General features: G+C 39.6%; 6 protein-coding genes and 3 non-coding genes across 9 annotated transcripts; 5 read left to right on the forward strand and 4 right to left on the reverse strand.

Moving 5' to 3' along the window:
* The first annotated feature begins 3,229 nt into the window (after positions 1-3,229).
* Positions 3,230-4,691, forward strand: LOC108141971 (low affinity immunoglobulin epsilon Fc receptor-like). The gene is made up of 2 exons (XM_017265622.2): positions 3,230-3,362; positions 3,419-4,691. The coding sequence occupies exons 1-2, from the start codon at positions 3,297-3,299 to the stop codon at positions 4,367-4,369; spliced, it is 1,017 nt and encodes a 338-aa protein (XP_017121111.1). The 5' UTR covers positions 3,230-3,296; the 3' UTR covers positions 4,370-4,691.
* A 1,289-nt stretch (positions 4,692-5,980) lies between these two features.
* LOC108141956 (glutactin) lies at positions 5,981-10,998 on the forward strand. Its single transcript, XM_017265598.2, has 2 exons — positions 5,981-7,195; positions 8,746-10,998. The coding sequence occupies exons 1-2, from the start codon at positions 6,022-6,024 to the stop codon at positions 10,833-10,835; spliced, it is 3,264 nt and encodes a 1,087-aa protein (XP_017121087.1). The 5' UTR covers positions 5,981-6,021; the 3' UTR covers positions 10,836-10,998.
* Positions 10,999-11,961: 963 nt separating this feature from the next.
* On the reverse strand, positions 11,962-15,625 carry LOC108141769 (glutactin). Its single transcript, XM_017265267.1, has 4 exons — positions 15,395-15,625; positions 13,646-14,317; positions 12,927-13,292; positions 11,962-12,564 (listed from the first exon to the last, which is right to left on the reverse strand). The coding sequence occupies exons 1-4, from the start codon at positions 15,623-15,625 to the stop codon at positions 11,962-11,964; spliced, it is 1,872 nt and encodes a 623-aa protein (XP_017120756.1).
* On the forward strand, positions 14,978-15,049 carry Trnad-guc. Its single transcript has one exon. It is a non-coding gene; the product is annotated as a tRNA-Asp (tRNA).
* A 1,788-nt stretch (positions 15,626-17,413) lies between the features above and the next one.
* Positions 17,414-22,116, reverse strand: LOC108142049 (glutactin). Its single transcript, XM_017265731.2, has 5 exons — positions 21,322-22,116; positions 20,146-20,301; positions 19,040-19,736; positions 18,690-18,886; positions 17,414-18,142 (listed from the first exon to the last, which is right to left on the reverse strand). The coding sequence occupies exons 1-5, from the start codon at positions 21,658-21,660 to the stop codon at positions 17,513-17,515; spliced, it is 2,019 nt and encodes a 672-aa protein (XP_017121220.1). The 5' UTR covers positions 21,661-22,116; the 3' UTR covers positions 17,414-17,512.
* Positions 20,686-20,757, forward strand: Trnad-guc. Its single transcript has one exon. It is a non-coding gene; the product is annotated as a tRNA-Asp (tRNA).
* Trnad-guc lies at positions 21,137-21,208 on the reverse strand. The gene has a single exon. It is a non-coding gene; the product is annotated as a tRNA-Asp (tRNA).
* Positions 22,117-22,202: 86 nt separating the features above from the next.
* Positions 22,203-23,413, reverse strand: LOC108142050 (probable cGMP 3',5'-cyclic phosphodiesterase subunit delta). Its single transcript, XM_017265732.2, has one exon. The coding sequence runs from the start codon at positions 23,257-23,259 to the stop codon at positions 22,804-22,806; it is 456 nt and encodes a 151-aa protein (XP_017121221.1). The 5' UTR covers positions 23,260-23,413; the 3' UTR covers positions 22,203-22,803.
* Positions 23,414-23,837: 424 nt separating this feature from the next.
* On the forward strand, positions 23,838-24,661 carry LOC108141678 (trafficking protein particle complex subunit 4). Its single transcript, XM_017265153.2, has 2 exons — positions 23,838-24,092; positions 24,150-24,661. The coding sequence occupies exons 1-2, from the start codon at positions 23,918-23,920 to the stop codon at positions 24,632-24,634; spliced, it is 660 nt and encodes a 219-aa protein (XP_017120642.1). The 5' UTR covers positions 23,838-23,917; the 3' UTR covers positions 24,635-24,661.
* Positions 24,662-25,124: the final 463 nt, after the last annotated feature.

Consider the following 25,124-nt stretch of genomic DNA (forward strand, 5'->3'; position numbering starts at 1 on the left):
CTACAGACATAAACCAGCAACAACAGTAACAAGAGCAGAAAATTCATGAATATATACTTATACATAAATATAGATGACCCATATACAAACACTAATAAGATACTTTAGAAGAGAGATTCTCTAGAAATGCTTTTAAATTTAAAAAAAAAAACAAAAACAAAAACAAAAAAAAAAAGGAACAAAAAATGAAATAATAAACAAACAAAAATAACTGATTTAAGCAAAGTATTTTATTAAAAACACTCAATAACGAAAAAGCAGAGTCAAAGGCAAAAAAAAACACAAAAAAATCTATACATTTCTTAAAACTTTCAGCAAAAGGCAAACATTTGTGAGATAAGCCAACTCAGACACTTTTTTAGAAGCGCAGAAATCGGGGTTTACGATAACGATGTTTACCACGACGTCGTTGAAAATACTTTAAAGATAATTATAAGCTAAATGAAAACGATTTTTAACTTTATCCAAGACGAAAACAGATTGTAGCGGGCGCATTCATATTTGCTAATTAGCAACTTATTAAACTATAACGAACAAACATTTAAAAATTAGAGCAGAAAGCAGGAACCCAAAAAAATAAACAAATAAAGAAATAAAGAAGAAAACAATCCATGACATGACACACCCAAGTTTTCATTTTTCATTAAAAACGATATATATTCAAGTGCTTCTTACATAAATTAAATATAAATATATATGAAACAAAAATATATAAACGATTACATGATAGTTATTATTACGAGCAGGCATTACATTATAAATACCTACTAACTAGACTAAGGCATTTACCACAAACTTGATTATTATGAACTGTATTATTATGTTTTGTGAAATCGAGCGAACTATTACAGATAAAGGAAATCAGATTACCGAGCGGATTTAGAGTAAGCGCAATAACTCTGTACGATTTACGATGTCCGATGTCCGGTTCCGTTTGGTTTTATAATTTCTAAGTAGCCAGCTCTCTATGCATATAGAATAAACACAAACACACACTGATCACACACGTAATCGATGCATTTTACTTACTTGAAGGCCATAAATGAATCAAAGTTAAGCGAGTTCATGAATTCAATTTATATAATTATGTTAAGATTTTATAACGCAACAAGCCTAACGTATGCATTACCTATATGAATACTATTATGCGAAACTTTGTAAATACTTCACCAACCAAATAAATATTCCTTCATTAAAACAAAACAAACAAAACAAGATAAGAGACCCCTTAACTGAAACGTAATGAACCGAAAGAATTTGATTTTCTCCCACACACACACAATCCCCAAGAGATGCTAATCGATTAGGAATTATCGATGCATACGAGCCACGAGTATGTTATCCATTCTTTAGCGGTTACAAATACGTAAGGATAAATTTAAATTGTTGAAAATGTAGCGCCAGAACGTAATGAGTAACAAACATAATGAAAACCCAAAAGCGAAAAACAAATATTTAACCAAATAAGTTACGAAAGTTAGACACAAAACGGTACTTCCAAGCAACTATAGAGCTAACAGCAAGCCATTTGAATGAAATAACTTAAATGCGAACTAAACTGTATGAATTGAAGTCCCGCTCCCGAAAAAGATGGTAAACGGAAAAGAACCCAAACGGTTCGTGCAAAACAGTTCCCTTTCTTCCCATTCCTCTATAGAAACCTCCTCTACATAACTCCACAAATAGGAATTCGTCAGGTTTTGGATTTGGTTCAAAGCTAGCGATTCGAAAATTAACACACACACACACAACACTCAATTGTTCACGCGAATATGTGCGGTATCATAAATCAGAACAGAACCGAACAGCACTGCATAACGAAGATCTACAGCATGAAGAAGCTATTAAAAACAACAACATGAACAACAAAAAAATTGTTAGTAAAAAGACTGAGCTACAAAATATACAAGAAAAAACATAAGAAACAAAGGAAAACAAAAGCTAGAAACAAATCAGTGAATATAACTTTGATTCCAGTGACAAATTAATTAATGTGCATTTTTGGGTAAACAAACGATTTTTGACAAACGAAAGCCAGAAGTTCGTTTTATTCATATGATTTTGATCAGTCGTAAATTTGTTGAGAAGTTCCTAACACAAAACGCAGGCAACCCCAAATATCAATCAATGATTCAATCAGTGTTAAATTGTGCACCTAGAAGGGACTTCTGCATTTATTTCTCTAGTCCACGACGGGGTCAGTTGAAGGGCAGCCGCTAAACAAATACGTAATTTGACACATTATTTTTAGGTTCGAAGTTTTGGATTTGAATTAAGAGGCTTTCTTCCTTTGGGCCACTGCCACAGCGCCACAGCATAATCGAGATTAAAATACCTAGAAAGAATATATATAAACACGTATATACATATATAGACACAAGTATATATGCATACACTTGCTTTTAGCTTTCCTAGAACTCTGATTTCCATACTTGAACGTACAGTAAGCTGCGAGTCATAGGAGATAGTCGGTCTCAGACGCGAAATAATCAAACTCAAGCTGATAGAAATGCCACGAGCCAAAGATTCGGTCCGAGACACAATTAATGCCCACACAAACCAAACGGATCGGAATAAATTCTCAAGCAAAGTCACACACAAGTTTAACACACATGGCGAAAAAGAGAAATCGATTAATGAAAACCGCATATTATTAATGATTATTATATTGTATTATTATAACTGAAATATTTAGATGAAATGACGATTCTTAATTATAACACATTATTATAGATACATACTGAACAAGCCGAAACAAAACAAGAAAATAAAAACGAAAATGCAAAATGAAACTTTAACAAAAAAACCGAAAGGGATGGAATGGAATCGAAAATGATTAATAAAGATGAAAATATAGAGAATATTATATTATGAATTTCGCCAATGCGTTTTAATCACAGTGTTTAAGTTGTCCTTAAATTTCGGCATGGGGCTTTTAATGTTTTTTAGTCAACTCTTCACTGCAGCAACCCACATTTAAATTATAAATAAAAATTGGTTTAAGGTCAAATAAAGTTAAAATCATTTTGAGACACATAATTTAGCAAGTACTAATAAGCCCTGCAATATTTATTTGCAAATATGGTGGGGGTATAAAGTAAACAAACGATGCAATTATTTTTAAATGGTCACTTATATACGTGCGCTATCTCTCCCATTAAAGTACTATATAACGAGCTCTACTTATGTTATTTGTATATATATTAACGACAAAACCTTAATCTGAGTTTTCTGATCAAGTCATTTTGCAGTTCTCCCCCGGCTTTTCTCGTCGAAAGTAATTTTTTCCTAATAAAATGCAAAACATTTTTCTAGGGTTTCTACTTAGTCTGATTTTGCAAAGATCCACAGCTACAATTTTGGCAAGTACATTTTCTTAAACTGTTATGAACAAACTATCATACAACTTACTTTTCAGCCTGATGGGGAAACTAAGGAGCCAGATTGTAGTAGCTACATTTGCGAATCAGTCAGAATGATATTGGAACATATGGTTGTTATGAATGAACGAATAAAAAAACTGGAGAGTTATACAAGCGAATTCGAAAAGTTCAAAAAAGAGTTATCAGATTTGAAAATAAATCAAAACTCCAACAATGAGAATCTTAAAATTCAGTTGGAAAATCGCACTACAGAAGTTTTAACGGAAAATACAAAAGTAAAGGAAATGGTTTATAGTTTACAGACCGATTTCACACTGCAAAAAGAGAATCTGAAGTCCCTGGCAGAAAGAACAAACGAAAGATATGAAAGTCTTGATAATAAAATCACTGCTGAACAAGCGGTTAAAACCACAGAAATAAACAAACTTTCGATGAGAATCGATGCAGTGGATACACAGTTCGCAGGACAAAAAGAAAATATTGATATCATTCAGAAAGAAATGAATAAAAAACTAAACAAAAACGACGGACTACATTACTTGGAAGATCTGACAACTAAACAAGTAAATGTGGAGAAAGCTATCCAAAAAATCAATGAAACCATCAGAAATGTAGCATTTAAAAAAATTGGATCCAAAGCATATTACATAGAGGAAACCCAAGAGCGGAATTGGAATGACTCTCGGGCATTCTGTCTCGATTTGGGGGGGCACTTATTTAGTCCGCAAAGTCAGTTGGAGTTGGATACTCTTGGTAAGGAATTAAAGAATGAATTATACTGGACAGACATCCAAGATTTTTCCAAAGAAGGCGAGTTCATATCAGACACAACTGGCCGGAAACCAAAGTTCCTAAGTTGGCGGCAAAATCCGGATGATTGGAATGGCGAAGATTGTGTTGAGATAGGGCTATCAAGAAGTTGGGGCATGAACGATAACGGTTGTTCGACACTTTTAAACTTTGTTTGTGAAAGACAAACTTTATAATTTTTAGGTTTTAAATAAAACCACAAGATAAGAATTGATGGAAATTACAAAATATTAAAGAAAACATTTATAAACCTTACTAAAACTTGTTTTCTTTTAACCGGTAGATGTCAAAAGCAGCTACACCTTTATGACATTTTAAGATCAAAACTTAATATATGCCAATATAAGATAACTAAAATTGTTTTTGTATATATAAACGTTGCAATGAAAAAAAAGAATAAAACCCTAGTAAGCCCGATGTTGTTATACCCCTGTCGAATAAACATTAATATTGATGACATTTTAAGACCAAAACTTAATATATGCCAATATAAGATAACTAAAATTGTTTTTGTATATATAAACGTTGCAATAAAAAAAAAGAATAAAACCCTAGTAAGCCCGATGTTGTTATACCCCTGTCGAATAAACATTAATTTTGATGCTTATATATAAAAAATCCAAAGGTTAAGTCGATTATCCATTGTTGATATATTATTTTTTATATTTATGTCAGTCGTTTTTTCTTTTGATTAAACATAGTTTTTTAAAACGTAAAATTTAAATTTTATTAAAAACAATGAAGCTCTTTGTTTTAAATTGCATACTTCCAAATTTTGTCTTTCACTTTGCAAACATCTGACTGAAATTTTATATTTTCAGCAAAATAAGAAAAAATTGCTAGCAAACTGTTTCATAACAATTGTGAATTCGAGTTCCATGGACATGTACATTGGATTGTATTTAATTTAACATTTCATTAGCGCAATGGCGAAACACGCTTCGACAACAAGAGAAGCTAAGCCAGGAGATAAGCTTTAATCGGTCGGTGGCGCGCGGATGAGATAAGGTCCGTCGGGACAAGCTTAGCTACAGAACAAAGAACCAGGGCGAATCAGACAAATTAATATATTAGGGTGCTTCTTTAAAATATTAATACGATTTTTTGTTTTGTATTATTTTTTAACTGCTTCAATGGCCAACATATTTTGATGGGGCCTTACAACTCATAAGAAACCTTTATGCCGCCACTGCATAAAAAGTATTTTAAAGAAACGGATATAGGTCAGTTATCACTTGGAAGTAGTAATATATATCAATTCGTTTATTCTTTTCTATTAAGCTTAATTTTAAACCTTATTTAAAAGCTTGTCGTTCTCTATTAGGGTTTAGTAAATGCAAAATTAAATTAAACTTATAAAATTAACTTAATAGTTTTGGAGGTAGGACATAGAGGTAAAAAAAAAGAAAATCTAGATTAAGATCGAATGCGATAAGTAAATTACATTGGTGCGGTTTTAAATATCATTTTAAATTAAGCTCATATTTAAATAGGAATATTTTACTGAAGTTATTAGAAACATTAATGAAGGTGAAATTAATGTGCTAAATTAAAAAGCAAGCACAATAAAATGCAGAAAATATTGTTCTTCTTGTTAAAAAACAAATCATAAGATATTTGTTAAAAAAAAAACACGAAAACATAAATGGTACCCCTGATGTTTCTTGGTGCGTTTCTCTTCATTTGAGTTCGAATGTCGTTTCAAGTCAACCTCGCGGATCACAAGCCCAAGGCTGCTTGGGTTGGAGCATTATCTCCTCCGAGCTTTTCAGGCCGTCGAATCCGACTCGGAAATCAGTTCCCGTTTGAACGCGACGCAGCGAGCAACATGCAGCCGTTGCTCCTAGTGCTGGCCCTTTGTGTGGCCCAAATCTGTGCCCTCTCTTTGAGGCCCCGACCCAACTTTAGCGATGACTTCGATGGGGAAGACACCGGACTGCCGTGGCAACCGGAGCCCCTGAAACCAGCTCCCTGGCAGGCGGAGCGCCAAGTTCAAGACACCCAGGCCCCCAGAGCTGAGGTTCAAGTGCCCGGAATCGGACAGGTCGTGGGAATTGGTGGCTACCGGACTATAGCCAATCGTCCGATCAACGCCTTTCTGGGTCTGCGTTACGGCCAAGTGGGAGGCGGTCTGGCCCGCTTCCAGGCTGCCCGACCGGCCGGCTTTCAGGGCAGGATTACCGCCACTGCCCAGAGTCCAAATTGCGCCCAGTTTCCGGAACTTGACCGCCTGAGGAGTGCGGAATCGCGTGGCGAGAATGTGGACGACTGCCTCACCCTGGACATCTACGCACCCGAGGGTGCCAATCAGCTGCCCGTGTTGGTCTTCGTCCACGGTGAAATGCTGTTCGACGGCGGATCCGAGGAGGCCCAGCCGGAGTACATCCTGGAGAGGGATGTGCTGCTGGTCTCCATCAACTACCGATTGGCTCCCTTCGGCTTTTTGAGCGCCCTGAGCGACGAGCTGCCCGGAAATGTGGCTCTTTCGGATCTGCACTTGGCCCTGGAGTGGCTGCAGAAGAATCTGGTCTACTTTGGCGGCAATCCTGCACAGGTGACCCTGGTGGGCCAGGCGGGCGGAGCCACCTTGGCCCACGCCCTGAGCCTCAGCGGTCGTGCCAAAGGTCTCTTTCAGCAATTGATCCTGCAGTCGGGCACCGCTTTGAACCCCTATCTGATTGATGAGCAGCCACTTGCCACCCTGGACACTTTCGCCCGTCTGGCCCGCTGCCCCCCGGCCACGCCCTCTCCGCGTCTCCGCCTACAACCACTGTATGACTGCCTCGCCCGACTGCCCACCTCCCAGCTGGTGGCCGCCTTCGAGCAATTGCTGCTGCAGAACGAGCAGTTCGGATTGACCCACCTTGGCGGCTTTAAGCTGGTGGTCGGCGATCCCCTGGGATACCTGCCACGCCCCCCAGCCCAACTGGCCGCCAATGCCAGCAACGCCCTGCCCATGATTATCGGCGCCACCAAGGATGCCAGCGCATTCATCGTGTCGCGTGAGTACCAAAAATTCAGTAAAACTCTATAGACTAATAGAGAAAAATAAGGAATACAATTTTTGAAAACAAAAAACATTTAAAACAAAAAATACATATTCAGGATTTAAGACTTATTAATAGATTTCGTACCCAAAAATTGATGGTAAACACTACAAGTTCAACACATTTTTTCCCCCAAAAATGGCTTACTTTACGATTTTCAAAAAATTAAATTAAAAATTTTTTTTATGTATATATTATATTTCATATAATTCTACCTGCCCAGCTTAAAATTTTCACTTCGCTCAATTTTGAGGCTTTATTTATGTAATAATTAATAAGTTTGTTTGCCTTAAAAAATATATACCAAAGCGTAAGGACATTCCTAGACTTTTTAGAACGTTCTGACTCTCTGAAAAATCATGACAACAACTATTTGAGTTCAAACCACTATTTGATTCAAGTATGAGAATCCGAAATATAACATTAATGTTGCGGTCCATGTCCATGTAGGAAGCTAATCTGGTTGGAATGGTACTGTTCGGACGCAGTTGGTGATAAGATGCTGGACTCGAGGTCAGACTGATTAGGCCCAATGCAATTGGACAGCTAAATCAGGTTCCATTTATGTTGAGAGGAATTAATATAATTGGTTTCAAGGGCGACTGATTTGTGTGCTATTTTCGCCGGCAGGCAGGAAATGATTTCGTATCATTGAATTGTTTTTAATCTTGCTCGGATTCAGTATTTTCTTTAAAACTAGCTATGTCAGGCTATATTTGACCTACATTTTCAATGGTTCAGGAGTTCAAACGGGCAGACTGTCCAAATTGGCTAAAGCGGCTAAGCTGTTGATGCGGGTTAAAAAAGTTATACTTTTCATAGAGTTAGAAAAGCTTTCCAAATTAAAGTTCTATTTCTACTAAATACATATTCGTTGAAGATTATTATCGTATGCGTAACACGTAAATTGTTTTTTTTTTAATTTTAAAGAATTGTGTCAAAGTAAAGTCAAATGTAACTTTATTTTAAATTGTGACAGAACTATTCTCAATTTGATATAATTTAAAGATATAATTTAAAGACACAACAATATGAAACTTTTATTTTTAAAACGTTTCCTCAAACTTTTTTCTGTTTATCAAATGGCAGGAATCTAACAAATAACACAATAGATATATGCAATAAATTTTAAATTATTTTATTGTAAAACTGTTTTTAGGTTTAACCTTTTTAGAGAGCTTTTGCCTTTAATTATTATGGGAAATTATTAATTGATCTGTAACTAAAATTTGTGGGAAAAACAGATACTTATTAGAAATGTAACAAGATATATCTTATCGATCGAGTAAACTTTCAAAGAGATTTACTCTGGAATTCTTTAGGAATGGTTACATTTTAAGTTATTTTAATGAAAATGTTGTTTAGAAGCGTCGCTGAATGTGTATTAGAAACAGCTCCAGCCGGTTTGAAATATTTGTTTATTGTTTATTATTTACAAAACACATTAAAATTCTTGTTTTTTCAATCAATTGACTAAACATTTTCATACTCTTTTCGATTTCCAGGCACCTACGACCAGATCGCCCATCTTCAGTCCCAGAATGTGAGTGACTACATCGACGTGGTGCTGCGTCATACAGCGCCGCCCAGCGAGCACAAAATGTGGAGGCAGTTCGCACTGCGCGAGCTCTTCAAGCCGGACCACGAGCGTACGGCTAGTCCGGAGTCCGTGGCCCAGGGCCTGCTGGAGCTGAGCAACTACATCTTGTACCGCGCACCCGTGATTAATACCATCCGTCAATCGTACCGTTCTACGCCGGCCTACCTGTACCTGTTCGATTACCGTGGGGAGCACCATCGGTTCTTCCACCTGTCTAACCCACTTCCTTTCGGGGTGGATGCCTCTCTCAGCGATGACAGCGTGTACTTGTTTCCCTATCCGCCGGAGTCCAGCAGCCTGAATCCATTGGACAGGTCGCTGTCCCGCGCCCTGGTCACCATGTGGGTGGACTTTGCTGTTACGGGCGTGCCCAATCACAATTCCGGAGTATGGCCACGGGCTACCTCTGAGTATGGTCCCTCCCTGCGCTTCACCAAGTCCCGCGAGAATCCTCTCGAAGTGGACCCGCACTTTGGCGAAGGTATTAACTTGCCCAATCCCAGCGGGCAGAGTTTTAAGCCAACCATCAACAATGCATATCCCAACCCTACAACGACAACCACGACCACAACCACAACTACAACCACCAGCCGCCCGTACGCTTACAACCCATATGCCAATTGGCAGAACAGGCCAAGCCAACAGCAACCGTCTTGGAATCCTGCGGATCCGGAATATGTCAGGGCTCAGGAAGCCAAGCAGCAGCAGTTTATCCGCGATCGAGAACAGCGTTGGCGAGAGCAGCAGCAGCGAAATAATCGGCGCCGCCCACAACACGAGACTCGCGAAGATTTAGGACGAGATTATGAGCAGCGTGTCCAACAGCAAATGGAGCAAGAAGAGCGACTGCGACAGCACGAGGAGCGAGTGCGACAGCAGCGAGAGCAAGAAGAGCGATTGCGTCAGCAGCAAGAACGAGAGCAACAAGAACGTGAACAGCAAGAACGAGAGCAACAAGAACGTGAGCAGCAAGAACGAGAGCAACGGGAACGAGAACAACAAGAACGACATCTGCAAGAACGATACGAACCACATCCCGAGGATAGTCCAGAAAATCACCCATGGGGCGGATATCCCTCTTACGAAGAAGAAGAACAGCCCCGAGAGCAAGAGCGAGATCAGCAAGAGCGAGATCAGCAAGAGCGAGAGCAGCAAGAGCGAGAGCAACAAGAACGTGAGCAACAGGAACGTGAGCAACAGGAACGTGAGCAACAGGAACGCGATCAAGAGCCACAAGAACCCGAAGAATCCGACAATGTTCCAACAGATAATCGGGCACCTTATCATTCATATGACGAATATAGTCAAGAAAACCATGAAAATCCTTCCGAACCTGAACCCGACCGTAACTACAACGAGGAGCAGGAACGCGAAGAACAACAGCGAGAGCAACTGCGTCGAGAGCAGCAGGAACGCGAGGAACAACAGCGGGAGCAACTGCGTCGAGAGCAGCAAGAACGGGATTACCAGTCTCAGCCAAGTGATCGGCCTGAAGACTACCCAAGCTATGAGGACTACCTGAAGGCCCACCAAGCACGAAATTCAGAACGTGATCGTTACTATGCCGAAGAGCAGGAACGCGAGCGACAGCGACAAGAGCAATTGCACCAAGAGAGGCACCAGCAACCGGAAGAAAATCTGCCAGATGAACGTCAGCCCTATCCCAGCTACGAATCAAACGATTCCGATCGCAACTATGCCGAAGAACAGGATCGCGAGCAACAGCGAACAGATCAGGTGGATGAGGAACAACAGGTTGGCGAGGATCAAGGAGATAATCGCACTGACGAGGAGAACGAAGGCGCAGCAGACCCGGGAGCTCTCAATGTCGAGGACTTTCCGAGCTATGAGGCATACCTCGAGGCCGCAATGAAGCAACAACAGGATCGGGAGGAACAGGAGCGGTTAGAGGAGGACCGTGCTAGGGCCCAGGAAGAGGAGGAGGACCGTGTTAGGGCTCAACAGGAAGAGGAGGAGCGTCATCGGGCCCAATAGAATAGGCAACACTCTTCAAGATTATTGGCAACTGAAGACCTTGATCACTTTAAGCTCCTGCACAGGCAGCAGTAGAAGATACCACCTTGCTAAATATTCTTTATATTTTAAAAAATAACATAAAAATGTTACAAAATACAAATTGTAAAATGTTAAAAACTTAGTTTCAATTCATTGTATGTTTTCTTACCTTTTTTTTGGCGACAAGCTCACAGCCCATATATGCAACTGATACGCCAATTTGTTGATTTTAAGAACTTGAGTTTCGAAGGTTTTAAAATCGTTATTAAATACTTAATACTTGGTCAGAATGGCTAGCGAGTGAAGTATATATATATATATATATTTTACAACGCCAACTTAAGGGCTTGGTTGTGAATTAAGAAACTGGTTACGATCTTATGGCAAGTCCTTCATGTTTTGAGCCCAATTTTGTGTTTTGCTAGTTCTTTGTAAGTCACTTTGCTGCATAAATTACAAACTAAATGCATTATTAAGCCTTATATTTAAGAATGAAAAAACCATTTCCGCCACTCTAAAACAAGCCACGTTTTAACTGCAAATGAGAAAGAAAAAACTGCGTTTTTATACCCTTGCAGAAGATTGCAACGCAGTGAAGGAGACATTTCCGACCCTATAAAGAATATATATATTTTTGATCAGCAGCACTAGGAGAGTCGATCTTGCCATGTCCGTATGTGCGTCCGTCTGTCCGTCCGTCTGTCTGTCCGTCCGTCTGTCCGTCCATTTCCACGCAAACTAGTCTCTCATCTTTAAAGATATCTGCATAACACTTTCCCAAAAGTTGTCTTTTTATTGCAGGTAGTACATAAGTCGGATGGAGCCAGATCGAACGACTATAGCATAGGAACAATCGGAAAAATAAATGAAAAAATTATTATAAGTCTATAATTTCATCAAAAACGGACGACTTCAACATTAAAGCTCCCATGGCAATGACTGCAAGGGTATACGAACTTCGGGTTTCCGAAGTTTGCTTCCTTTCTTGTTTTAACATTATAATTTATCAGTTTATAACGCCCGTTTTTGGAGGGCTAAAGTTTTTGAATAAATAATTTTTGTATAATTGTGTCTTTACGTTCTACAAGTTTTATATCTATGGTACTCAAAAACGTATCTTATTGCGGTTTGGACGCTTCACCAGGCTCTTGCGTCCGGCGAGCTTCTTTGCCCTGCTGGCGTTGGAGGCAGCCAGCTGCTTCCGGCGTTTATTCTGTGCCCGCTTCCGGCTACGGCTCCGCAGGTAGTAGATCTCCCGGATCAGACTATGACCCTGCTCCTCGTCGTGCAGTGTGGCCGAGAACTCGCTGAAGAAGTCACCACCGATAGTCAGCGTCTCGTCGATCTTCAAATACGGTCCAAATAGCGTGGTCATCGGCGGCCAGTAGCCGGTGCGGTACGATCCAAACGGATTGCCGCTGATCACGAAGTTGGTCCAAAGCTCCACCATCCGGTGGGCCATCGTCATGTCCGGCGGACTAAGACGCTGTACGTGATCGGGGTAGGGGAACAGGTAGAGGGCCTCGTCGGTCAGCGAAACGCCCGCCTTAAAGGGGCTCTGCATGTTGGTCTCCTCGTCCATTTCCTTGTAGCGATTGAACTCGCCCGCGTAGTCAAACGAGTAGAGGAACGTGTTGTGCGGATTGTGTTTGTTGTTCATGTTCAGGGCCAGCACAACCGGCAGCTTGTGGTTCAGCGTGCCAGCCACCTGGATAAAAAAATCGGTTAAAAAATTAAAGATTTTGATAGTTATTGGCAAAAAACAGTTTTCACGAATTTGTAGTTATTAATATAGTGGTATTGTCTTATTTTAAGCAATTTTGATGTTTTAGAAAATAAAAATAAATTAAGTAGTTAACTTTTCCAATTTTAAATATGGAACTCAATATAGCATATAAGCAATATAACCATTTTGAAATTGTAAACATATATGGGTGAAACACATTATTAGGAAAAATTTTAAATTCTCCCAAAAGTAAAAAGAATACGATTTTCTACTTGGCAGCTAAACTATCTCTATAATTCTATTAATTCTAAACTCATTCAACCGATTTTGGTTGATTCACTTACATCAATGAGCCTGGGGATCAGTGTGTCGAAGGTACCGTTTTCCAGCAGGTGGCGATCGAAGAAATCGTGGGTTATAAAGCTGGTGAGGAGCATGGTTCTGTCCGTGCCCACCACCTGGCGGATCACGTGATCGATGTAGTTGTACGGAGAGTACTCGTCATCCGGAATCTTTCCCTCGAAGTCATTGTCAACGATCTCGTTGAGCACCCGAGTTCCGGCATTCTTTGGACAGCCGCCCATTGCCGGATACGAGAAGTTGGACTCCAGCATAAGGTCGTACGGATGTTTGGGGAGCACTCCACTGGGTCCGCCAATGGTGAACTGGATGCCACCGGTATGTCCAATTCCGAGGTCAGATTTCTCCAGCTATAATATGGATTTATCAGTTTAAAAAATTTTGAAAAGTTTAAACCTATTTTATTCCAGTGCACGCCACTGTCATTTAATAATACAAATTAAAAATGTTTTTAATCGACCTTAAACTGTTGGTCGATTTACGAAAATAATTTTTAAACATGAAAACAATAAGCCGGTATTGTTCTATAAATTGCTAAGAATCGGTATGTTTTATTGTTACTATATAGTCAAACTATTGAATGAATCTGTATATATATTAACTTAATGGCTTGTAACTTTTGGCGCCGAAACTTTAAACGCATAGTAAATTTAAAATTTAACCTCTGTTAACCCTAATAATTTTATTTCAACATACTACTTACCGCATGCTCCATGAAGGCAGTGAGCAATTCGAGGGCCGTGAGCTCCATGAGACAGGTGTTCAAATCTCTCACAGTCACCATTTGACAGTCCGCCTTCTTGGCGATCTCCTGGGCATGCTTGCGGGGATTTTCCTCCAGGAAGATGGGCATGATGGCCGATCCCGAGTGGTAGATCACCTGGCTGAACAAGCCGCGCTGGACCATGGGCGACAGAGTGAGCAAGTGGGCAATGGCCGCTCCACCCACCTGGCCGGCCACCGTGACCCGCGAGGGATCACCGCCGAAGTATTTGATGAAGTGCTTTATGAACTGCAGGGCCAAGAAAATGTCCAGGAAGCCGGCATTGCCGGGAATCTCGTCCGTCTTCGTGGACAGGAAGCCAAAGGGACCGAGGCGGTACTGCGGCGTAACTAAAACCACGTCCTTCTCGAGCAGATAGTCTGGAGGAGCCTCCGAGTTGCTGCCCTCGTACAAGTACTCGCCGTGGATGTAAACCAGAACCGGCAGCCTTGCGGTCACATTCGGAGTGGTGATGGTCATGGTCAGACAGTCCTCAACGTCCAGCACGTCATCCAGTTTCCGGAGCGAGTCCATCGAAACCACCGACGGGCAACCAATCTTCTCCGCTGTGGCATCCATCACATCCTCCCACGGCTCAATCGGTCTGGGTGCCTGTAAAATAAGAATAAACAAGCACATAAGCAATGAATTTTTAAATATAATATATATTATACAGAAATACACACATATAAGCTAAGGCACTTCATTGATATACAGTTTTCTATAATAGAGATTAAATTTTTTTTTATGTTACCGCTAATCACTATTCGTCATTTCTTCATGTCTCTTTTGCTATTTTGAAAACAAAAAGTATACTTCATAAATTAGACAGCTAATACAATAATCAAAAGTATTGTAGATCGAATAGAACTTGGGATATTCAGCCTAATTTAAGTTGATGAAACTAATTTGTTTTTGTACTCTTTATTTGAATTAGTTTATAAAAAAATTAAACCTTACAAATCATATATAAAAAACCTTTAATATAATTTTGAATTTAACAACAATTTATTTTAATCATGCATAAAAAAATTAAGTTAAAAACCAAGCCTTTACGAACAAACACTTTTTTTACTTAAATTAAATCCGTCAAAACGTATATCCATGTCCAGTGTATTTCAACATATTTTAAGTTTAAACATATAATTTCGTAAATGACTCATAGCTATCAACTAATCTAATAAAATGCGGTTATTAAAATGTTTTACGAGTCTGATTGGATTAGAACTGCAGAAAGAGACATCACACCAATTTGACAAACGTGGTATCAAATCCTCGATAGTATAGTGGTTAGTATCCCCGCCTGTCACGCGGGAGACCGGGGTTCAATTCCCCGTCGGGGAGGTTAGAGAATTTTTTTTTATACTTCGCTTTTTGCTTTCTTAGAAAGTTTTCTGATTCATTGTTTATTGCCTCTGCAGACATTTACATAATTTTGAAAGTTTTAAAATTGGTGAAACCACACTCCCAATAAAGTTAAACATTTTTATTTGGAGTTCTTGGCTAGACTCGTTTGTGGTTGCCTTGTTTTGCATACCGACGATTTTATTTTTTTGCATACATTCCATATCTTTATAACTTTTGTTCTGATGACACACTTAAAGCTTCTGTTCAAACAGTTTTCCGTTTTTAAATAATATGAGTAAAATATATGCGAATTTAACTAATATCGTTGTGTAACTTTTGTACCTTAAACCGATGCAGTCCCGTTGGAGGCTCTGCGTATCTAACATCGACAAACTGCAGCACTTCGCGTTTTGTCCAGGCGGTTTCGAGAATTTTTCCCTGGATGCTGCCCAAATTGGGCAGTTCGACAATGGTGTCTTTCTCCTCATCGTACTGCCTGCCACGAACTCTGGATTCCACCCCGGACTGCAGGACTAGTAACAGGGACACTATTAGCCAGCACGCGAGCTGCATTTTTCGAGAACACCGCGCTGATAGAAACCAACACTCCCTTTAGCGCACCGAACGCAACTGATCTGTGACCAGACGGGACCAATAGATTTTAGTCCGCTCTGACCCGAAGTTTCACCCCACATCTGACCGAAATAGCCAAATGAAGAGTTCGCAAACGGAAACTGGCTAAAACAAAACGCGAAATAAACTGCAAATGCTGCGGCGTCCCCGAGGCTCGAGACACAGATTTATGCTAATAGATACACACAGAGAAACAAATATTATTAAAAAAAAAAGATATGTGCCCAATCTGAAAATTAATAAATGCATGTGTATATCATTGTGTTTTAAATGATAAATCAGAAATTCATTAAAATCATTAAATTTGTATATTTTAAAAGCAATACTTTTTGTTTAAAAACGAGAAATTTTTATATCCTCCAATATCATTGGCCTGTAATAAATCCTAAAACTTACACCATCCCAATTAAAAGCCCTTAAAAATATTTAATATTTTCTCCGAGTGCAAGAACAGATTTCGCTGCTCCGGTTTAAGCTGCTCGGTTGATCATCTCCAAGTAAAAGCGAAAACTTAAAGAGCAGGCGAACTTAATTTGTCCGATAGTCAGCCATTAGCCACTCAGATTGATGCGAATATTTACCGGCAAACATGGGACATTGGCCATTAACTTGGTTTGTCTTTCTCACGACGATGAAAGTGCGGGTAGCGCCAGACAAAATTAATTTCCTGAGATATGCGGGAATTGATTTAAATTTTAAATTTTACCTAATTGATTCCAGAAATTCTCCTCGCTACTGGTATTCACAGTAAGAGGCAAAATATCAATCATCATCATCGCGAGCTGCCGGAGAAAGCATTCGTAACGCTTCAGTGCCAAAAAAGAACAACGACTTCTAACTAATCGCACGAGATAATTCCATTATTTGACTATACTTAACCATTGACAAACTTGGGAAACCCCACTATATAAGGAAGCTAGAAAGCGAACAGGTAAAACTTTTCTCTTTATGATTTTTTATTAAAAAGCTCAAATTCAAAAGAATATTAGTTCTATTGAAATAAGTTATAAATATCTTTAACTTTCCTTTATCATTTTTATATTCTTTTAAACATTTTCAATAACTTTAAGAAAAACCTATGAACATTACTGATGAAAAGAACTTTATTAGGCATTGCAAAGTATTAAGTTAATCAAAGCAGGCCGAAAATTTTCTAAGGCTTCTTCCCATTATTGTCTGTTAATAATTAATCCGTAAAACGAATGAGCTGTCACGCTTAATTTGAACTTTATTATATTCTTTAATAAATTTTAATTTAAATTTTGCTCGCAGCCAAAAGTCTTTTGTTAAGTTGGCTTTTGAACAGCCAAAACATGATTTATGGGCCCGATAAAGAAAGCAAATTCTTAACCTATGTTTTGAGCACTTTTTTAGATCAAGAAGATTCGCCGCGGTTAATTGCTTTTTCACAGTTACTCTTACGATCATCTAGTAATCAACATGTTCGCAATATTAGGTATTAATGATTATATAAAATTGTTCACCTTAAATGTCTATAGATTGGCAATGTCTGAACTTCAAGGGACATCAGTTAATATTCATTGTTAATTAAATTAGTTAGTTTCTTAGTTAGTTTCTTTAAAAATACACAGTTGTTTTTGCTAAGATTGTAACCCTTGAACCATAATTTAAATGGCGAATTTAAAACGTAAACTTACATATATATAAACCCATTGTTTATTGTTGATGTTTGTTGTTTGTTTTAAATTAGTATTACGAAACCCGGTTGATATAAAAATAGTGCTCATTTTGTTTTCAGAAATATATTAAAGAAGTTATTTGTTTAAATAAGTAGTGGGAAAAAGTAGATCGAATGAGTCGGGGGTTCTACTGCTTCTGAGTGCGCGTCGACTTCCTGGCAATAAAGACCAAGTTCTGGCCTCGAGCCTCGTTGGCAGCCCGCTCGGCCTCGCCCTCGAAGTCATCCTGGTCCTCCTCCTCGTTGGAGGCGGGGAGGCTGTCCTGCTTACTGGCCGCCAGCAGAGCCGACTCCAGATCGTAGTAGTCCTCGTTGACAAGGCTGTAACCCTGCTTCACCTCCTCGACGGCGATGCGGTATTCGTCCAGGTAATTGTCCCCGAAGCTGACAGTGCGACCGATCCGCATGTAAGGGCCTGTCTCGTCACTCATTGTCGGCCATTTGGGAAGGCCAGGAGCACTTGGAACTCCCGTCGACGCAAAGGATGTCCACAGGGCCACCATGCGTCTGGCCACCTTGAGGTCGCGGTTCGAGTTCAGAGCCAGGAATCGGGGCCACGGGAACAGGTACAGGTTGTCGTCGGTCAGAGAGACTCCCATGTCAAAGGGCACAAAGCTGGCCTCGTCATCACCTGTGGCATAGCGATTCTGCTCGCCCTCGTAGTCAAAGCTGTATAGGTAGGTACTGTTGGGCAGCTTCTTTGCGTTGGCCTGCATCACCAGCAGCACGGGATTCTTCAGAGAAATTGTACTGCAAAGCTGCATGAAAATTTTAAATCGATTAGTATATAAATCTATGTCTTACAAAAACCTCTTGCTAAAAATGTGGCAGTACTAAAAGTTTATGTGAAACTATTTAAAACTGCTATAATAAAAGATTATTATTTACAACTTTTACAATCAGCCAAATTGATCATATATTAATAAATCATTCATGGAAATGATTTTTATTAAAGTTTAATGCTGTTACTTTTCTTACAGATACCCCTTTCTGAATAGTCATTACATTAGGGGTTTATAGTCTTATATTTTTAAAAATCTGGTTTTTATTTTTGGTTTAAAATTTAAGACCGATTTTCTAGAAATTTTAAAAGTGTAACCCCTTTCTATTTTTTCAAAAAAAAAAGAAAGAAAAGCGACCTAAGACCAGGACTTCTAGGGCCCAAACTTTTCTTACAGATATCTGAATTTGAAAAGGCATTTAAAGGTTTGTGGCTTAAAGACTCAATGTCAAATAGTATTACACTAGCAAGCTAAAGAATACAAATTTCTGGTTTTAGGTACTGTGAAAATCCAGAATACTTACGTCGATCAGACCTGGGGTCAAGCGTTTGAAGCTGCCGTTTTTAACATCGGAATCGGTAAAGATTTCCTCATCGGAGAACTCTTTCCAGGATCCACTGGGATCTGCGCCATTAGCCTGTTCAATAATGGTATCGATATACTGTCGACCAGACATTTTGTCGTCCAAAATCGTTTCGTTAAAGATATCAGCGAATATATCTGCAATGAAGAATTAGCAATTAAAGATTTAACAATTTTTATTTTTGCACACAAATTTATTCTTTATGTGCAGATCGGTTTCAATATTACTTTAAAAAGCCCATATATTTTTGTATAATTTTTTAAATCTTTACTTTTAAATGATCAACTCACCTCTCAGCATGAAGGTTCCGCCGTGTTTGACGCTGCCGCCCATAGTGGGATAGGCCCGGAACTTTTCGGCGGCCAGCAGGCGACCGGGATGCTCGGGCAGAATACCGGACGGACCGCCGATCACAAGCTGTACTCCACCGTAGGCTCCGCCCGACAGCGAGGGCTGATCCTCGCCGTGGACGCTGAATGCGGCCAGGAGCATGGTTGCATTCAGGCGGGTCAGGCACTTGTTCAGCTGGTCAGCCTTAGTGGTCTGCTTGCATCCGGCAATCTTGCCGATGGCCTTTGTGGAGCCCAAAGGAGCATCCGTGATGAAGGCGGGCGACAGGGCAGTGCCCGACTGATAGATGACACGATGGAAGAGACCAGTCGGAACTGCCGGACTCAAGGTGAGCACGTTGACCAGAGCTGCTCCGCCCACCTGGCCGAACAGCGTCACTCGCTGCGGATCGCCGCCAAAGGATGCGATGTGCTTCTGCACCCACTTGAGCGCCAGGATAATGTCGGTCACCGCCGCATTGCCGGGCATCTCGTCCGTAAGCGTGGACAGGAAGCCAAAGGGACCCAGGCGGTAGCGCACGGACACCAGGACCACATCCTGCTCCAGTAAATATCCGGGAGCTGCCTCCACCGAGTCACCGTCGTAGAAGAAGTCGCCGTGGATGTACACCATCACCGGCAGGGACTGGCCCTCCATCTAAAAGAAATCGGGAACTTTCTTAGCAACGATGACAAATATAAACCAAGTGAAAAAATGTGCTTTAGAGTCCCTTTCAGTGCTCAGCATGTTTAAAAAATGTTAAAAAATATTTTTTTAATTTCTTTTGGCAAGCTTCAGCTAAAAATGTGACTTTAAATAAAACTGTTTTTAACCTTTCCGTTATTATCATATTACCAAATCAAAAGAAAAAATTACAAATAAATTACAAATAGTTACTGAGGTTAAAACTTTCAGTTATTGAGTAAATTATTTTCATTATTAACCTCTTTAAAAGAGATTTTCTTTCTTTTTATTTTACTTAGTGTAAATGCTTCTTAAGCCCTGGGGTACATAAAACTTCAGCCTTTGTTTATTTATAAATTAACATATGTATATATATACATACCGCCTTGGTATTTACGGTAAGACGCAAACAGTCCTCGACATCGAAGCCTTCCTCTTCCAGCTTGGCAAACACAAGCAGATCCTGTATGGATGGACAGCCGGCGTGGGGACGATGAGCAGGAAGAACTCCCCTCCAGGATGGTGCAGGTTCAGCTGGCTGTATAAAACAAGAGTCCAGAATTAGCAATCAATTATATTTTTAAAACAATTACCTTTTTAAAATATAATACAATTTTTTTGAATGGCATATTAGCAAAAATTAAATATATGTAAACACTATATAAAAATGTATCGAAATAAATTATTTTTTAGCAAACACTAGTAAGTCCTAATTTTGAACTTTCTAAATAACAGAGTGTAAATAAATAAAAATAGCTAATTTAAATGTTTATTTAATGAATAAATTAACTGTCCAGCGCATAATTTATATATTGGTAGATTTGTGTGATAACCCAATAAGATTTATGCATATAAAAATCTAATTAGAAAACTATCTGGGCACCGCATTTCGTATCCGGTATTTAGCAATCGGCGGTCACCGTCCTCGATAGTATAGTGGTTAGTATCCCCGCCTGTCACGCGGGAGACCGGGGTTCAATTCCCCGTCGGGGAGAATATTAAGTTATTCCTTTTTTTTTCATAATCTTTAAAAATTGTTATGTTGCACGAATTTATTCTAAATAATTTTTTTATTACATAAGCGCAAATTACTTTCGTATATTACGGACTATAAATTGGTTTTATCTGCTGCTTCTTTTAAGCAATTAAACATTATAAAACAAATTAAAATATGTAATTTAATTTTTAAATGTTTCAAATTGTAGCAAAAGCTAAGTCAAAAATAAATGTTTTGCACATTATATAAATGATTTATATTTAATTTTTACATTAGATATCAAATAAAAAAATAAAGTTTTATATTTAAATTACCAAAACATAAAAAAAAATATTTATGTTTTATATGACCAAAAAAAAAATAATGTTTTCACATTCTCCCCGACGGGGAATTGAACCCCGGTCTCCCGCGTGACAGGCGGGGATACTAACCACTATACTATCGAGAACGGTGAACGACGGAGGTCAAATAACAAACAAGCCACAAGACGCCATGTTGTCTAACCTTACCAAAGATAATAGAATGCAAAGCCTATATTTTATGATTATTATATTTACTCACCTTAAATCGCTCGGCTTTGCCATAGGGTATGTCTAGGAACTGCATTATCCTTTTTCCAGTCCAATCGGTGGTGAGCTTTCGTCCGCGGAGCCTTCCCAAATTGGGAACGGTTGCGGTGAACAGTTTGGGTTCTTGGACATTCTGCACCTTTTGCTTGTTGGGCTTCTGTTTCTGGGCCTGTTGGGGCTTTGGACGCTTGTTTCTGTGGTTTCCCACACTTTGATTACCAGGTCTCTGCTGCTTTTGCCTATTAGGGTTTTTCTGCGCCAGGCCGTCGGTCACAAAAAGGGCCAAAAGGACGATTGCCAGGAGCAGCAAAACTCCATTAAACCGTGCCATTATTATAGGTTTTGACTTTGCCTTGATCCGCTGCTTTCGCTGGATAGAACCGAACTGTGGGCTATCTTAAAAATCTGCCCACCAAGAAGACTTTCTCGACTTATTCGAGTGACTCTTGACCGGGCACAGGTTCTATTTCGGATCAAATGGGGTCAAGTCAACACTCTGTCCAACTCTTCCTCTTAACTTGATAGCCACTTTTCGCGATTCCAATCGTTGAATATTCAGCGATGCCAATCTAAATGCGAACTTTGGCGGAGTGTAGCCAAAAGGCAAGACGGCGATCTGGATGGGATTATGCTCGTTGGCATGAAAGTAAAAGAGAGCCAGACACAACCTGTTCTATGATTGACCCTAAAGGCATTTTCTCCTAATGAAGGAGTATCTATATTAGCTGAGATATAGCAGTATGTTAAATTCTGTTGTATCGATTCGACTTCATGACTCGGTTACATTTGAAATAATTTAATACTTTTTGGGTAAGCTAAACGAAAAAAGATTGCAAATTTCACATTGTCATGCAAGAGAAACTGACTCTTCAATTTTCTTATAACATCTGCTTATATTTGCTGACAATTCTCGTACAACTAGGCTAAATCTAATACAACTTTTATGGTTTAGAGTACTTTCTTCGTTAAATGAGCAGAGCACAAATCCAACTGTTTTCTCAAGTTATGATACGTTGTATACATTTCTCATACAAGATCAACAGATTTAAGTAGACTTCAGGATTGATTGCAAGTGGTACAGAGATCTATAGATACATATTATCTTAAATGACACAAATTTCTGATCTATTTTTAGTCAATTTTCAAAAGTCTTCAAAAGATTTGTACATAAGCATGCTTGTTGCGTTTGAAAGTTGACATTCCGTCATATATCTGCATTACATTTGTTAATTTTTATTAATAAATTAATGTGGTAAATATAAAATTAGATTAAAATGCATTAGGCTACAACTAGTTCATAAACGCGCAAACAATTGCATTGAAATGCAGAAGTACTCTAAAGCGAAGTAGGTTTTTTTCTGTAGAGAACATCTTGAAAAAGATCCAGAAGGCGTGGGTGAGTGGGTGAGTGGGTAAGTGGATGGATGGGAACACCTGGCACCTGGTCACGACCACCAGATGACTCACATATTGCCTAAATGTAGTACAGGCGCACAACCGATTTGGTGATGAGTGTCTCGTTGTCGTAGAAACTGGTTTGGATCGTCACATTGCCATTTAAGACCTTGGCGGGCATCATCTGGGACTCGGGGGCCGCCTCGATCGTCGACTGCCAGGTGTTGGTGGTACTGGCGCCCACGAATCCCATCTCGAAGAACCACTCCTCCATAATGCGGCCCTTGAAGAGCACCTTCTGGTCGAGCCGAAAGTTCTCCATGGGCTCAATGGTGCTGAAGTTGATCTCACGGGAAACGGCCCGCATATCCAGTATCTTGACCGGCACCCGCGCCTCGTGCTCCAGATCCGGTGCCGAGAAGTCCTTGTTCTCCTGCCAAATTATCTTTCCGCTGTCGGCGTCCCGCAGTATCATGTAGTTGATCTGGAAACCCTTTTGGATCCTGTCCCCGGCATTCTGGTCGTCGGATCCCATCGCTTTGGAGAGTCTAGAAGTCGGTCAAACGGGTGCACGGATGCCAGGTGGGGAGGCGCCTACGCGTTTACGTATACTTTCGGGCAGAAAATCAATTATGTTTATTTTTAATCCTAATGCCAACCAGCTGTTCGCCTGAGAACCAGTTCACCTCGGCTCGACAGCGGTAATTCCAGTTCCCGTTCCCGAACCAGTTCAATCAAGGGTAGGAATACGATAGTTCTTCCCGCCCTGGTCGCTGAATGTTAATCGAAATGTTAATTTTTATTTATTGAAATTAACAATAACAATTGGCTGCACATTGTTATATAGCAAGATCTAATCTCAAGTATTTAGAAATGGAAAAATTAAAGAATTACTCAGTAATTAGTTGTTCAAAAATGATAATAATTGCTTGCATTAATTTCATTTTGAATTCAAATGTTTTTGGCAATTTAATTACATTTCGAAAGTGTAATTCCTCTCAGTTTGCTCTCTGTTAAATCCAAATTGTATGTTAACATGCATTTATTTTCGGGGAACCGGATCCGGAACTAAAAAAGCGGTTATTTTGTGAAAATGAGCTGGTTCCTGGGCGAACAGCTGTTTGGCTGGCATTGTCATCACTAATACGCACATAAAAACATTCCCAAAAACACAGATTTTGCCATAGTTAGCAATGATTATATATGGCGTCTATATAGTTAGTAAATCGGGTGGCCTTATATTCAACCTGGACAACAATGTGCCGCGCATCGAGCACGAGAAGACCTTCACATACCCTCTGGACTTGGTGCTGGACTATGATTCCAAGAAGGTATCGGTGTCGTTCAACCGAAAGGATGGAATAAATGGTGGGTGTGTCTGGAAACTTCAGTACTTCGATCGGCTGACCTTAAGCTTTTGTATAGTGGGCCATGTCCTGGTGGCGGTGAATGGTATGCCCGTCAATGGAGTCACTCTGGACGATGGACGTGATGTGAGGACGACGCTGGAGTCACCAGAGAACTATCCCATCAACCTGAAGTTCAGCCGGCCAAAGATGACCACCAACGAGAAGATCTTCCTGGCCAGCATGTTCTACCCTCTGTTCGCCATCGCCAGCCAACTGAGTCCGGAGCCCAAGAGTTCCGGCATCGAACTCCTGGAGGCGGACACCTTCACGTTGCACTGCTTCCAAACGCTGACCGGGATCAAGTTCATCGTCATCTCAGAAACGGGTCTCAACGGCATCGATCTGCTGCTGCGCAAGGTGTACGAGTTGTACTCGGACTACGTCCTCAAGAATCCGTTCTACTCGCTGGAGATGCCCATCCGATGCGAACTCTTCGACAACAAGCTCCAGGAACTCCTCGCCCAGGTCGAGAAAACGGGCATTAGCAATATTGATAAATAAACGTTAAGTAGTCTTTGTACACTGTTATTGGGATTGCATTTTGTTGAGCCAAGGATCTTTTTAAAGTTGGGAACTACATTGAGTTTTAATTTTTAAAAGAAATGCTTTTACTTAATTTTATTTTAACCTTTAACCGCTTGGTTAAAGTTTGAAATTTTGAGATTCGAAAAAAGATTTTTAGTATGGACTAAACTAGATTTGTATAAATAGATTTTGGAGACAAATGATTTGTTATAACTATTCAATTCAGTTAATTAAATTGCTTGATTTTTATAATTATTCATCACAGTTATTTTTGCTTAAAGTCGAAGATGTAAGGGAATAATTAAATAACATATGTTGAAAAAACAGCATATTTGTCTTCATTTATATTAGCCGTGTTCATTGTTTTGCAACTTTTTGATAAACCTGATTAACTTTTAAAGGGTGTTATTATTTTAATGAATTTGTAGTAACTATCGGAAAATAGTTTTAAAAATATAATAACTTT

The sequence above is a fragment of the Drosophila elegans genome, unplaced genomic scaffold (assembly GCF_018152505.1).
Source record: "Drosophila elegans isolate 14027-0461.03 unplaced genomic scaffold, ASM1815250v1 contig_814, whole genome shotgun sequence".
Lineage (NCBI taxonomy): Eukaryota > Metazoa > Arthropoda > Insecta > Diptera > Drosophilidae > Drosophila > Drosophila elegans.

Excerpts from the sequence above, each read along its gene's own strand:
- LOC108141678 (XM_017265153.2), top strand. The coding sequence starts at position 23,918 with ATGATTATATATGGCGTCTATATAGTTAGTAAATCGGGTGGCCTTATA. Across the intron at positions 24,093-24,149 it reads CCGAAAGGATGGAATAAATG|TGGGCCATGTCCTGGTGGCG; the intron begins GTGGGTGTGTCT and ends GCTTTTGTATAG.
- LOC108142049 (XM_017265731.2), bottom strand. The coding sequence starts at position 21,660 with ATGGCACGGTTTAATGGAGTTTTGCTGCTCCTGGCAATCGTCCTTTTG. Across the intron at positions 19,737-20,145 it reads TTACCGTAAATACCAAGGCG|ATGGAGGGCCAGTCCCTGCC; the intron begins GTATGTATATAT and ends GATTTCTTTTAG. Across the intron at positions 18,143-18,689 it reads TGACCCCAGGTCTGATCGAC|CTTTGCAGTACAATTTCTCT; the intron begins GTAAGTATTCTG and ends ATTTTCATGCAG.
- LOC108141971 (XM_017265622.2), top strand. The coding sequence starts at position 3,297 with ATGCAAAACATTTTTCTAGGGTTTCTACTTAGTCTGATTTTGCAAAGA. Across the intron at positions 3,363-3,418 it reads GATCCACAGCTACAATTTTG|CCTGATGGGGAAACTAAGGA; the intron begins GCAAGTACATTT and ends CTTACTTTTCAG.
- LOC108142050 (XM_017265732.2), bottom strand. The coding sequence starts at position 23,259 with ATGGGATCCGACGACCAGAATGCCGGGGACAGGATCCAAAAGGGTTTC.
- LOC108141956 (XM_017265598.2), top strand. The coding sequence starts at position 6,022 with ATGCAGCCGTTGCTCCTAGTGCTGGCCCTTTGTGTGGCCCAAATCTGT. Across the intron at positions 7,196-8,745 it reads CAGCGCATTCATCGTGTCGC|GCACCTACGACCAGATCGCC; the intron begins GTGAGTACCAAA and ends TTCGATTTCCAG.
- LOC108141769 (XM_017265267.1), bottom strand. The coding sequence starts at position 15,625 with ATGCAGCTCGCGTGCTGGCTAATAGTGTCCCTGTTACTAGTCCTGCAG. Across the intron at positions 13,293-13,645 it reads CTGCCTTCATGGAGCATGCG|CTGGAGAAATCTGACCTCGG; the intron begins GTAAGTAGTATG and ends TCCATATTATAG. Across the intron at positions 12,565-12,926 it reads TGATCCCCAGGCTCATTGAT|GTGGCTGGCACGCTGAACCA; the intron begins GTAAGTGAATCA and ends TTTTTTATCCAG.